This window comes from Phoca vitulina, unplaced genomic scaffold (genome assembly GCF_004348235.1).
Source record: "Phoca vitulina isolate PV1807 unplaced genomic scaffold, GSC_HSeal_1.0 scaffold95, whole genome shotgun sequence".
NCBI lineage: Eukaryota > Metazoa > Chordata > Mammalia > Carnivora > Phocidae > Phoca > Phoca vitulina.
Genome location: NW_022589798.1, coordinates 858,415 through 873,062, shown reverse-complemented (window position 1 = coordinate 873,062; position 14,648 = coordinate 858,415). Strand labels below are relative to the sequence as shown.

Here is a 14,648-nt window from a genome sequence, read left to right as displayed (position 1 = left end):
GCCCAAATCCCAATTTAAATAGCTGGAAGGAAATCAAGAGAAAAATCTGGCTTTAATGCCATAGCATTCATGACTCCTTTAAGGAAGAGAGTTCCAACAAGGGCTCTGTTGTACCCAGAACAGCAAAGCTGCTTAGATACTTGGTCCTTTTGAAAAACATATTCCATATCACGTTAGTCGGGGATCGGTCCCAGCAAGTACAAGAAGTGTTTACAGCAGATGCGAGAACCACTCTGAGACACTCCATGAGGAAACCAAGTGGAGGGACTACAGTGACCCGCGGACCATTTTCCAAGGAGAGATCGTATGCTGCCTACCTGCTGGGAACGCCGTCGGCTTCGGGGGCTCCGTTGGAGTGATTTTGCTTGTCCCGGGGCTTAAAAGTTTTACGTAATTAGCGGGGAACCAGCCTATCTGGCGCTTCTTCCCACGTGCCTAGTAAGACAACAATGACATCAAAATGCTTAAAAGGGTCATGATCATTCGGGAGACAGCCTACTTTGCAACACATAGCACCTGTAGGTTTACGTAAAACTGCAAACCATCTGGTATGAACAGCAGAATCTCTGAGTTCCTATATTTCACAACGAAAACACTGCAGCTAAAATTCAAACCGAGGTAGTCATTGGAATGAGTCTGCAGGGGCTGGACTGGGTGGATCCCAATTTGCTGGCACGTATGTCCAGCAGAGAGCGCCCACTCCGGTGGCGCTGGCTCTCACATGTGACTTTCAGGGGATGCAGAGATGACCGCGAATGCCAACATTACGTATGGATTTGAGGATAATAGTGACGATGCTGATAATAGAATACTATTAGTAATAGCAGGCAACCCTTCTCGGGTGCTTTTGATGAGTCAGGGCCTGCGCTGAGCATCCCACGTGCATTTACCTGCACACTTATGGAGGGAGAATACTATGACTATTCCCGTTTCCCAGATAAAGGAAGTGAGGCCCAGAAAGTCCAGTGACAGCTTCCGGGTCACAAGCCCATTAGTGGTAAGCCAAGAGTCACACTCGCGTCTGCGCTCTTCTTATGGATAACACGAGATGCCATGCGTGCAGCAGGTACAGGACATGGGGGGTCTAAACCTGACCTTGTTTTCCAAGGGGGTGAGCTGAGACCTGCGATTCTCTGAGGTGGAAGGGTCTAGCTGGGAATCAGGGGAAGCCCTACGAGCAGCCAACTATGCCAACGGGAGAAGTCAAATGGTTCACACACGCGTGCGCACACGCACACGCACACACACATACACACAGTGGTTCCAGAAGCAAGACTCTGGTAAAAACAGTTGCCTTTGGGACGCCTGGGTGGCTCAGTCGTTAAGCCTCTGCCTTCAGCTCAGGTCATGATTCCAGGGTCCTGGGATCGAGCCCCGCATCGGGCTCCTTGCTCAGTGGGAAGCCTGTTTCTCCCTCTCCCACTCCCCCTGCTTGTGTTCCCTCTCTCGCTGTGTCTCCCTCTGTCAAATAAATAAAAAATCTTAAAAAAAACAAAACAAAAACAAACAGTTGCCTTCGAGGACAGGGGTGGGAGGGAGACCTTTTCATATCCCCCTTTGCTCACTTTTGAATTTTAAACCCTGGGACTATATTCCCTATCCCCAAAATAAGAAAATAAATCCAAAAGAAAAGAAAACTTCCTCTACCTTAACTCTGCCCTCCCACCTGCCAAATCACGGAGAAGGATCCATCTGGGTTACTTTTAGAGCACGGATCAAGTTTCCCTTTCCTTGTGGTCTGATAGACTTCGTGCCCTTGGCTGAAGGACTAAAGCTTTTATTTTTACATGAATCTGCCCACGACTGCAGCCTCTCATTTGCAAGTCCCCACGTGTTCCTCTACCCAGTAGGCCGCCATATGGCTTGCAGTGACTCCGCCATGCCCCATGCCTGCACTTTCACTAGGGCAGAACACGGAGCTCACTGGCAATGTCTTCGCTTCTGTGTCCACGATAAGAGAGCCTCTGGTGCCTGGCAATTCACCCACTTTCTTGGGGATTGCGAGAACTGTTCAAAACTCTCTTTTGAGGGAAGCCCGAGTGGCTCAGTCGTTAAGCGTCTGCCTTCGGCTGAGGTCATGATCCCAGGGTCCTGGGATCGAGCCCCGCATCGGGCTCCCTGCTCCGCGGGAAGCCTGCTTCTCCCTCTCCCACTCCCCCTGCTTGTGTTCCCTCTCTCGCTCTCTGTCAAATAAATAAATAAAATCTTTAAAATTCTGAGCAAGGTGCTAGGAGGGTGAGGACAAAAAAATACGGTTACCGCCTTCAAAAAGCTGATAACCTGCATGCAGACATAAGAAATATGGGTGTGGGCACCTGGGTGGCTCAGTTGGTTAAGCGACTGCCTTCGGCTCAGGTCATGATCCTGGAGTCCCGGGATTGAGTCCCGCATCGGGCTCCCTGCTCGGCAGGGAGTCTGCTTCTCCCTCTGACCCTCCCCCCTCTCATATGCTCTCTCTCTCTCATAAATAAATAAAAATTAAAAAAAAAAAAAAAAAAAAGAAATATGGGTGAAAAGCTAGTAATATCAGCCTCACTATTAAAACCATGAGTGGGGTGGGCACTGGGACCACCACAGCTCAGGGGAGGGGTGGGAGAGCGCCATTCAATGAGGCTCCAGAGTCTGGGGAGGGCTTGTCTTCAAGCGAGAGCAAATCACCAAATGCGATGAAGCTGGAGCGGAGATGTCACGGATGGCAGCTCAGACTAGCGAGCTCGTGGCTGGGAAGGGAAGGGGGATCTGTGGGCAGCCTCAGGGGGTGTCAGCACAGCAGGACCAAGGGGAAGTGGGTCCCAGGTGCCCAGATGGGCAGATTCCTGAGCCCGGCAGGTGAATGTGGTCAGCCCTGCTGGACAGGTGTTATGGCTGCCCAAGACAAGTTGAATCTCCAACTACACTCTAGAATGTGCGGTCCATTCTGGCCAAGACACATTCTCTAGTCTTTTATTTTTTAACTAACTGCGCCACATGCACAGAGAGGTACTTATTCTTCAGCTCACCACAACAGCAATCTTCCCCTCCTTGCCCAAGGTTTGCCTCGACAAAATGGCCAAATGAGGACACGGGGACACACAAGCGCACACACACACACACACACCCCATGCGCGGGAACGAAGCATGCTGTGACGCAAAGATGTGGCTTCCGTACCACACCTTATAATTAACGATGGCAAGCTCGGCTTCCATAATGTCATGACACGTGAGGAGGACCCTGCGGGCGCCCCTCATCATGACTTCTCACTCTCCCAACACTCTCTCTCAGAATTCAGGAGTCAAGCAAATCTGGATTCATCTTTCAGGGACTCCTTAGCTCTCACAGCTCTGCTACAGGCCGCCCGAAGCTTAGAAAGCAAACACACGGACTCAGACGATGGGGCATCTCTTGGTATCCAAGCACAGGACTAGGTGGTGCGGGACTGTGCTGTACTTTGCAATGACATCATAGCCCTTTGGAGATTTTACACATTCAAATCTGGACAGAGAATTTTAAACAAACGGAAAGGACACTAACTTGCAGCTCTCCTTCCCACCAACCGCCTGGGTTCTTTTTTCGGATCAAAATCAGCTGACCAGGGGCCAGAGTCAGCTGCTCGGGACCTGTGGCAGCGTAGCAGGCAATAACCTGCGCGATTTCTGGAAAACAAGATCAAACATCGCGGCGTGGTGTTACGGTCAGGAGAAGAAATTCTAGAAGATGCAGCCACCTCCCGGGTTCATAGATTATCGGCACCAAAGCCAATGCCCTGGGCTGGTTTTCTGCTCAATGAATGAGGATGGCTCACTCAGTGGCCCCCGTTCCACGACCTACGATCCAGAGGCAGCATTCAAGGGCTCAGCTGAACTTTTGGTTCTGCTCTAGGACCTCCTCATCATCTCTCAGAACTTCTTTACCAAACTTCCCTCCACGAACCCCATTCTTGCCCCCCAATTCCCACACCTTCTGTCCCAGCCCCTCCCACAATTGCTGCAAACGCCCTGCTGCCCACAGCGGGGGCCTCGTTCCTCCGCACCCCGCCCTCCACCCTGCAGTGCAAGCACCCAGCACACTCACGGGTGGGTACGTGAATAAAGGAACTCAAGTGGAGCTTCCCCCCCCCGACAAGGAAGTAGAAAGAGGAATTCTATTTTCTCCAGAAACTTTTGGGAGCGTGGCGCTAGCTGATTTAGACGTTGTAGCTTTAGACGCTCAGCCCCACCCACATGACCATTTTCTCTGTGGCTCACATTTTGAGGGGGATCCTTGAATATCAGGTGGGAATCATGTCAATGCATGTTTACTTTTACTTCAAGTTAAAAAAAAGAATTGGGAGTTAAGAGAATTTTAGGCAAAAACAGTTCAGCACAGGGGGAAAAAAAAAAAAACCACATAAACAGTTCTGTATTTTCCCTAAATGTTAAAAATCTCATGGGAAAAATTCCAGCAGTACCACAGACCAGACTCTGAAAAGTACATTTCTACTGGCACAGGAGGTCGGGTACGAAAAAACAAAATCCCTCTCTGACTGAATTCTGGCATTTCTGCAGTGACTGCTTTCGGAACTTCTAGAAGCAATACGGAACAAACTGTTCTGCTCCTCCACACTCTCTCCCCATCCTAACAGATCTTGAAAGAAAGAAGGAATGAGGGAAAGCAAGTAAGAAAGAAAAGAGGTAAAAAGACCCCCCTGTCCTCTGACAGTACTTCCTCCTGCTCAAAAAGCACATTAGCAACCCCCTCTGACCCTGTTCTGCCATCGGCCGCCGGCCACCAAGCCCGGCGCACCAGGCTGTCAGGGGGCAGGCCCGGCCCTGCCAGATGCTTTGGGCTGACCAGGGGAAGCAAGAAAGAGGCCAGCTTACATACACCTCAGCCCCACTGAGAGTCCTCGCTGGGAAATCTGTGCTGGGGGTAAGAATTCTCCCCTCACACGCCAAGGACTAGCTCTAGATTCCAAGAGTTTCTGGTCTGGAGAGAGTCCAAATGAGTGTCCTATTTGGCCTCAGATTTTCCTGCTCCTCAAAGGACCTGGCATTCACAGCCAGCAATCTGCCCCCAGCATTCTTTTCTGTCTTTTGTGTGCCTGAGGAGCTCCCTGGTTTCAGTACAAAGTTAAGCCCATCTGGACCCTTTGGAATGACAATTCAAAATGTACAACACTCACAGTTAAAACAGAGATGGGGACCCAGGTGTTCCAGTGTCTGGAGGCTGACTAAAATCCTACGACAACCCGAGAACCCACTTTTCCTTGTCAGGTAAGCCCATCTGGAGCTGAGCACCAGACCCAGAAACACCAGACCCCCTGGGAGCCTGCCAGGGATGCCCCATCTACATCTCCTCCAGACACAATAGCAAAAACGCTCAAATGACCTAGAGGTGGAGGACATGCCATACAAACCTTATTGTTTCACATCTGCTTCTTTCCCCTCGCGTTCATGGTACTATTTGTAGAACACGTGATTTTGTTTCCATTAACTACAGCACTGAATTCAGAGGGATGACTGTAATTTTGTACTTTCAGTGTGTACCTGAGGAAAACCACCCCATGGCTTCTAAATTAATGGGACCTCTACTTTGCTCTTTGAACCCTGGCCACTATTTGTCCTGGGACTGAACTGTGCTGTCAGGAGAGGAAATGAGCCCCCTGGACCTCACACGAGGATGAGGACATGGCGGCTACGCCCATATCTTAAAGTTCCATGCATTACAACTTGCCACCACCTTGCCTGACTTACTTCTTCACAACCCACGAGAACATTCTGTCTAGCGACGTCCCCTCTCCCCATGTGCAAAGCAACAGCTAGAGTGCATCACCATGTACACATTATGAATGGATTCCGAGAAAAGGATAAACTCCAACCCCTCTTAAGAAAGATTCTGTTGTCTTCCCTTCTAGGCTTCCGGCCCTCCTGAACAAAGATTGGGAGCAACTATCAATTACATTCAAAACATTGAAAAATAAGCATCAGGGTTTGTAACTTACCAGGTTTTTTTCCTAAACTCCCTGTTTTCCCAGCAGTTCCAGAGCCCTTAAAACAGAGCAAAAGGTCTCATTTGCATACTGCAGAGTTTTGGTCATGCAACTTAAAACACGATCAATGATGACACAAGCCCGCTCAAGCCCCCGGCGCCCCCTGCTCATTCTGGGGAAACACAGCAGCACTGTATCTGCTGCCATCAGATGGGTATCAGGAAAACATGGGATAAAATAAGTACTTTCAACACACAGCTTTCACCCTCTTCTTTAGAGAAAAGTGGGCACAGGATGTGGTACTGTAGCATCCCAGAGTGCTCGGGAGCTGCCTATGGGTAGCACAGGTGTATCCTGTCCCTGGGTCAACCCCAACAGGGGGTGCCGGGCGAGGACGACTATTAGTCTAGGTCCTAAACACTGAGCTCCTGCTTATGTTCAAATGGTTATTAAATTATTTCACACATAAAAACTACAGAGACTCTGACATCCAGGAGCCTAACACCCAGATTTACTACGTAAAATATTAATATTTTGCTACACTTGCTTTAGAGCTTTTTTTTTTTTTTAAATAACAGAAACAGCATAGTGAGAATTCAAACACGCCTCCCCCCATCCCATTCACCTCTTTATCCACAGAGGAAGCCACTCTCCTGTGTATCCTTTCCGCCCAAATCTTACACTGAAATTCCTCTATCAATGCTGGATGCACAATCCATAGAAGCAGATCATAGTTTTTTTTGTTTTTGGCAACTATTAATTGTTCCAAAAGTGCTCTGGGGTTGAATTCCTTTATGGATACTCATGGAATTTTAAACTAGCTGAACAAGCCAACAGGGACTTCGAGTCAGGACAGGGGCCAGACTGTAATCTGTCATTACTGAGTGCTTTATTCTGAACTGATTTTCATTCTTGAGTCCCTATCTGGCAGTAAATTAAGTATTCCAATCAAGACAAAACAAAAAAGGCTTAATAGAGTAAATGACAGTTACTGGAAGAATTAAAACATGCATTTATCTAACTTATCATAGTCCCTTCATTTTGGTTATTGAAACTTAATAAGCATTTCCCAGGGAAAGCTTGAGTTACAATTTTTTACTCTGATTACGATTTCTGTATTAACAAAATATGTAATACCAATCTCCCTTGCTATTTTTATAGGCTGCATATCAAAATGAAGGAATACTAATGAAACAAGATTCCAAATGACCAGTTAACTTTCCCAGTATGGACTTATAATATACTCCCTATAGTCCATAAAAGGAACAAGGCATTTTTGGCAACACCCAATGATAGAGTCCAAATAGCTTCAGTGTGTTCCCCGCTTTTTTTTAAGTAAGCTCTATGCCCAACCTGGGGCTTGAACTCACGACCCCGAGATCAAGAGTCACATACTCTACCGACTGAGCCAGCCAGGCGCCCCGGTGTGCTCCCTCTTTAACACCACAGCCAGCACATAAACTAACACATAATCAGAGGGCCAGGTCCTGTCCTGGCAGCCCTCAGGAATGCAGCAGAAAAGCATGGGTATGGGTCACGGCCTTTCTCCTACAGAGAAGGGAAGCCAGGATAGCACAACCTCCCCCATGCCCAGAGGGGCAATTCTGGTATCTGAGGCTGGGTCTAAGAAATTTTCCTTAGACACTGAACTCTGTATCCAAGGAGAAGGAAAGAGCTGACTTTTTAGGTTTTTTCATCATTGTGGAATAACGTAGCTAAATGTTTGTCCACAATCTCTAGCACTGTTGGTTCTTCTGTGGCTCATATTTTAAGACCATGGTTAAAAAGCACCTTATAACTCAGCTTACCTTTAAAAAATGTCAGGTTGTTTTTCAACTTACTGATTTCAGATGTGTGTGTGTATGTGTGTGTGTGTTTTATAGAAAACTAATTTATCAAAATACAATATAAGTAATGGCTTTGGTCTTTTACTTGATCCAAAAGGTAGTCACTCTAAGAGTCTTCATGCCTAGTGGTAGAAACTGAGTTTAGTTTTAGTTTTCCCCCTGCACTCCTGAAATATCATCTGTATGATTCTTACTGGATCCGACTGGATTCCTGGCGAGAAGCCCAGTTCTCCCCTCTCCGGGTCTGCAGAGGACAATTCGCCGGCTGTCCTACCCGAGAGAAGCACTTTCTTTCTACCAGGATTCTGCCAAATCCTCTAAGGGTAAGCAGACTCATGCAAATCCCTCCCTGGGCGTCTCAGTAAGCTGCTCTCAAGACCACAGCAAGGGAAAACAAAACAAAACAAAAACAAAACAAAAAAACCCCCAAAGAGCTAAAATGACACTCCCTGAAAAAACAAAACCTAAGCAAAATAAAAACTACTCCTGGGCACCGCAGGGAAGGCGAAGGACTACAGCGTGGGGCCAGGCTCCAGGCTCCCAGAGCAGCTGCAGGTACTGGGGCCCATGGACCAGCTCAAGGTCCACCCTCGTGCTGGCATGCCGATGACAGAGGAGCTTCGTCCCCCTGGCTTACACCTGAGAAAGCCGGTGTTAAAACAAAACAAAAAAAAAAAAAAGAAAAAGAAAAAGAAAAAGAAAGAAAGAAAGAAAAAAAAAGCCAATTCTTGTTGGTTTATTTATGTGCAATGGATCTGTTAAATGACTACACTGATTTACCTTGAAATTCTCCACTAACTTGAAACTGGCCACTACGGGACAGGCTCCCAATACTCTGGCGGTGGGCCCACCCCACCGTCTCCTTAAACTCGCACCACCTCAACACCACTTGGTATGTAACTGGATTTTTAGGGCCCCATGTAACAACAATGGGAGCCATTTCTGATTTATAAGCATAATAGCACTTAGAATAAATTCAGGCCCTGATCAATGGGCCTGAGATACTAAGGCCCAGCCCAAAGTGTTATCGATCTCTTAAATCTTACGTCTTCCTAATGTGTAGGTAAAAATATAACTTTTAGAAACTCTCTACTGCCCAATGTTCTGGGGCCCGAATCACCAAAATCCTTTTGTTTACATGGGTGAAATACTGCTGTGTGCCCTTCTGTGAGTATCCCAGATCGGTGACCCCGAATACCTAATCAAGCACGTTCCCTCCAAATCCTAAGTCAGTCACATGCAGGACAGAGATGGATACTGGACATTAATGCAGCTGGTGCAGACCGGCCTCCGCTCGGCCCCAGGGAGACCTTCTGCCTGTGGGGAGCCAAGCCTAGCCTGCAGCACCAAATGGCAAGTTCAAACAATTACGGGTCACTCTGGTACTTGCTGTCAAGTTCCCGGAACTTAGCCAGACCCATCAAAGCGTTCCACCGTCAAATATCGTGACTCTGCAAAGAGAATCACCACACAGAAAGGGAGAGGAAACAGTTAATGTGGGTTTACCTCTGAGTCCTTAAGCCTCACATAGTTAGAAGGGAAGACTCCGGACTTGTCGCCCACTGTTCCTGTCCACCAGTCACCATCTTTCTTGGTAACCAAAATCACATCCCCTTGCTGAAAGGTTAAATCGCCTTGCTCAGAACTCTCGTAAGTGTACATGGCAATAAATTCTGGTGGGGAGAAATATTGAGATACGGAGAGAGCTTGATTGTTTACAGAAATCCCAGACAGCTTTGCAAACGCAAGTTTATGAATAAGGAGGTTAGGATAAGATCCATTCAAGAGAAAGGCTTGTCACAGATAAAACAGAATTGCAGAACACCCTGGGCTCCAAATTCCCCAATTGCACATAAACATTCAGTAACTGCAGACAGGGGACAATTCCTGTGAAGACCCAGCCATGTGAACAAAAAAGGCCAACTGCATGTCTACCAACCCTGAGTGCCAGGAGTGAGCTATAATTTTAAGTGGAAATGGCTTTTACATTTACTTTTAACTAACATTTACTGAGTAGTCATGCTGAGCACTGATTTAGATGCACGACACACAGCCTCTTGTACACACATAGATATCTGTATTTCCATCTGAAGGGCACCAAGTCACAATTCTGAAAAAGTTTTGGATGCAGTATAACCTTTATGTAAATTAAATAAGACACGCTGTTCATCATTCAAGCGCCTGAGTGAAAACTTAGGCCCTTTTGTGCCATATACACAGATGGTCGGAAGCTGTTAAAACACAAAATAAAAGATATATGCTATTTAGTTAAAAACGGGCATCTACTTGTCATTCAGGTGCACAAACAGGTAGGTGGACTGATAACAAAAGTTATGTCTACTCAATCCCAGAAAATAAGCAAATCTTTCTGAACAAGTTGAAAAGAAATCTCAGTTTCTTACATTTTATTATTCACATCTTAAAGGATAAGAACTAGTGTTCCTTACGTCTTGCATGTGAAGGGTGTGCATTCCAGAGGAAAATTTTCTTCTGAATTACAAAGAGTTGATTTTGCTAAGGCTCAGAAACCAAATCACGCTCTCCGAAAGATCATTAGACACAAAATTCTAGACACTACACTAGGTGCTGGATAAAAGATTTACAGAAAGCTGAACCTAGGTTTCTTGCTTCCACTTTTTCTCCATTTTATCCTAGGCCTTTGGGTATTTTTAAAAAAGTAATTAAAAAATATCACCATTTACCTACTCAGAAAGTTCATTTTTATGATGGATGATGCCTGTTTCTGGCTAAAACTTCAGAGGGAGCCCTTAAATTCAGAGCCTAACGTTAATTAATAGGCAGAAATTTAGTTTGGAGGAATCCTTTTGGCTCATTTTAAGAGCCTCTGCAGGGGGTACTAATGAAAGCTAAAACAAACACAAAAAAACACAAAGCCCCCTAATGCGAGTGCTAATGTGGGCAGCTCTCCATCGTGGGAGAGCCCTCCAAGGGCTGAGTCAGCTTCAGCAGCTCAGCCTGCAGGCTGGTGCCAGCAGTGACTACTGGGGAGTGCGGACCCCACGGCAGACACAAGATCACCCAAATGTTCGAGGGAGAACAGAAGCCTCTCTGTCTTGAGTCCTCCGGCGCAGCAAAAGCACACCTCCACAGTTAAAACTGGAAAAATGATTTCCCGCACGTGGAAATCAAAGTCTGGCGGTCTTGCTAAGGACATTCTTTTTTTCATTAATATCATTCCTTCTCCTGATTTCTCAGTACTCTGATCCTTCCCTTTTGGTGTTGCTCTGTTAATTGCCCCTTCGCTCGTGTTCGGCCAGTTAAGATAGGATCCTTGGCAGATCAATACTTTTCCCAGTGATTCCTGCACTGAGAAGTCACTTGCTCAAAAAAGGATCCAAATTTTGAAGTTACTTTCAAAATGCTTACGAAACTTCAGAAGCATGAACTCTGGCTGAACCTACGGCTGCACCATAAGGTACCAAGGAGACTGGAAAAGACTGTGGCTTTGCTCGCCCCGCGATGCACACTGGTATCGGGGACGCTGCTGCCGGGCTCAGTGGGGACCGCCTCCGGAGACATTAACCACAGGGCACTGGCCATTCCCAAGCCGGCATTCTAAGAGCTACCCAAACCGACAAATCTACTTAATCTGGTGTATGGTTTACTTTAAATGTGACTGCCTTTAATGCAGTATGAATAAGGGGCTCATTAATATATACAGACAGCTTTTCTCTGAACGTCAACTGCCAAGTTCTTCCACGCCACTCCGGAAGGCCAGCGATCTCTCTCCTAGTGTTTCCTAATATTCCTAAATCATCTGACAATGGATGTAATAAATGTCAGCGGGGATTAGAATCTCTCTCTGTTACCCAACTTTAAACATGTGTGTGGTTCACCTGTGACCTCTATAGTGAGGCCTCAAGGGATGAGGCCTCTGTACGTGTTTCAAAACAAATCAGCATTCATCACTCATCGGCACTGCTCCTAGACGAGAATGCTCACTGCGTTGAGTGGCTCTCCATCAACAATCCAGGAAACGGGGCAAAAAGGCAAGAACACTAGCGGACGCTCACTGACTTCTCCTAATTGCTTGACACAGATGATCTCATAATCCTTTGTAATAACTTCCTACCTGAAGGGGTGGTCAGTAAGCCCACTTTACAGATGAGGAAGTGAAGGCATGATCAAGAGTACCTGGCTACTAGGCGAGAGCCAGGGTATAAACTTCAGCCCTCCGAGGAGACTTAATTGGAGAGAATACACTGAATTTGGGCAGAATCGTAAAATTTGCTTTATACAAAATTGACCACACACGCTGTGTTTAAAAGAGCTTTTTTGTGCCTCGTTCTGCTAACAGTGGATAAACACTCATTCAGATGACTGATAAGAGTGTATAAACAGAACTCTGCTAATGATCGTTTTGGTGGGAACAGCAAAAACGGGATCCAATAAAATGCTGGATTTGTTTGGCAGTGATGAGGTTTATAGCTGTATCTATAAACCACAAAAATTTTGCTTCTTGAATTCCTTTTGGAAAAGTTAACTGTGTTACCGTGAGTCTGAAAGGCCACTGAACAACCTTAATCCTTGCTGTCTCCACTCAAACAACTGGTTTCATAATTCTGTCTTTCACCAGGCACACTTTCTGAGGAATGCAACAACCCCACGATGGCGAAGAAACTAAATCAAACACACTATATTCATAGAATTTATTTGAGGAACCCATGAAAAATTAGTATACAACTGGGTAGACCTCTGTTAACTCGGAGCACTGATCAGACTTATGGTGGAAAGCCCGTCAGCTTCAGGTAGCACTCTACAATTAGATGAGAACGGCTACACTGAATGCAGGGAAGACGGGAGATTTTTACCACGAGAGCCCAGGTTATGTGGGTTTCGTTCATTTTAAACCCCTTGCCGTGTATCGGCATGGGCAATCCTCAGAATTATGTTCATGAGGTAGACCAGGAAATAAAGCAATTAATTATTTGTGTCAGAAACACTCAAAATGACATCTTTAGGCCTAAGTCATCTGGTGTGGTTATTTCCCAGGAACCGAAAAACGGAGCTTCTCTGCTTCCTTTGAGGTGGCAGAGTTTGCTGGGACAGCTTTACTTGACCGTGTCATTACAGTTTTAAAACAACACACTGATGTACGGGTCAGTGGGGAATGGGCTCTATTCGGGGAAGCAGCGACCACAATTTGGCCACAGAGATGCTCACAAAACGGGATTCCGAGCGACGCCGATGGGCCTCTTTCAAAGGTCAAAGGGCTCATGACCAAGTATCATGACAAGATTCAGTGTTTATGATCAATATTATCGGATACTATTCTGAAAGTCTCCATGAAGTACTCTGCTTCTGTGAAGATCTAACCTTGCATTTTACCTCAGACTGGAACACACCGAGCATCAATCAATGTAGCCTATTTTAAAGGGAAATTCCATCTCATTTCAAACATTTACTGTTTCTATGACGTTGAGCCCCTCGACCCTCCTGAAGAGCATCATTAGCCTCAGGTTCTCTCACCTTCTCCTGAGACGGTCGGCTTGGCTGCTGGCGAAGCTACTCTCTTCAGACTAGCAGGACTTTCTGAAGAACCAGAATCCATGCTGGAAGAGGTGGGAAGAGAAAGTATTTTAATTTTTATCTTCAAAGAAATCAATACAAATGACATTGATTTTCCTTTTTCTTTTTTCTTTTTCAAACTGCTTAATGTTTAAAACTCTGGACCATCTACATCAGAAACAGGTGCACTTGGCTAAGTGAAAACACGGAACGTGCAGCAGAGGCAGGATTCTGAGCCTGCGTTCTTGTTTTTCAGCGCTTGCTACGCTGGGTGCACAGCCCACGTACTGGTCTATTTCCAAGAATGAAGGATAGATGCTCGTCCAAGATTTTTTGCTATTTTTATCTCCTTGAAGCTCATAATTTGTTTCGAGCACCTTCATGACTCCAATAATTGATCTACAACCTTTATGTTAAATTAGGATCCATGCTCTAAGGTTCCTAACAAAAAAGAGAGAATTCATTCTTTCCATTATTTCCCCAAAAGCTTTGGGCCTCTAAGTCTTCGTGTGTATCTGGCAAAAGTACTGGGTACCAGGCACGAAGAGAGGCTTACTCTCCGACAAAGCCACACGAATGTTCCAGGTCTCAGAGTAGAATTTCCTCTTACAGAAGTCACTGAAAAACAAGATACGCAGCCTTCCACAAGTGAAAGGGAAAAACATGACCCCTTATTTGTCAGAGGCTGCCTTCTGCTGGCACGTCCCCTAACTTCTGGCGCTAGAGGATCTGGAAGACAAAATTATCCTGCAATCCCATCTGTGAATCTTAACCAATGCAAGCAATACTTTAATGCCTAACATTATTTTCATCTAACAGAAGCAGATAAACACAAAAATACCTTGTAGATTTCCTTATGGGCCCTGAAATGAGTTTCACGTAAGACTTGGGGAACCAACCCTTCTGACCTTGAACTTCTCCAAACCACCACATGTCTTGCTGTTCCAGGACGGTGATGACATCATTTTTGTTAAAATTTAAGTGGTTGTCTTTTTTGGCTCTCCAAGGATACAGGGCTTGGGCTTGTAGTCCCTCCACCTTCTCACCCTTGTACGGAAACACATAAAGGACCTCTCGTTACTCCGTGATCGGTCACCGACTCAGGACGCTCCTTCCCAGCAAGCGCGCGTGCACACACACACACACACATGCACGCACGCACACGCACGCGCCTGGCCACAAAGGACCCTGCTTCGGTGTAGTATGGATGCTGGATGCGTCCCTGCGTCTTAGGAATCGCTTCTCTTCAAAAGGAGAGGCGCAAACCTGCCAGCCTAATCACAAGGCCATTGTCTGGCCATCTCAAACGCCCCCTTTCAACAAG

The 14,648-nt window shown here is 46.2% G+C and overlaps 1 protein-coding gene across 3 annotated transcripts in view; it reads right to left on the bottom strand.

Moving 5' to 3' along the window:
* The window catches only part of ITSN1 (intersectin 1), a 215,823-nt gene that overhangs the window by 50,934 nt on the left and 150,241 nt on the right, over positions 1 to 14,648 (bottom strand). For all 3 annotated transcript variants that reach the window (XM_032396958.1, XM_032396959.1, XM_032396960.1), the window contains 6 exons: positions 14,166 to 14,371; positions 13,286 to 13,368; positions 9,302 to 9,468; positions 5,961 to 6,006; positions 3,512 to 3,633; positions 318 to 435 (listed from right to left, as the gene is read on the bottom strand). In XM_032396958.1, the coding sequence (XP_032252849.1) occupies positions 318 to 435; positions 3,512 to 3,633; positions 5,961 to 6,006; positions 9,302 to 9,468; positions 13,286 to 13,368; positions 14,166 to 14,371 (742 nt within the window). The remainder of the gene's footprint in view (positions 1 to 317; positions 436 to 3,511; positions 3,634 to 5,960; positions 6,007 to 9,301; positions 9,469 to 13,285; positions 13,369 to 14,165; positions 14,372 to 14,648) is intronic.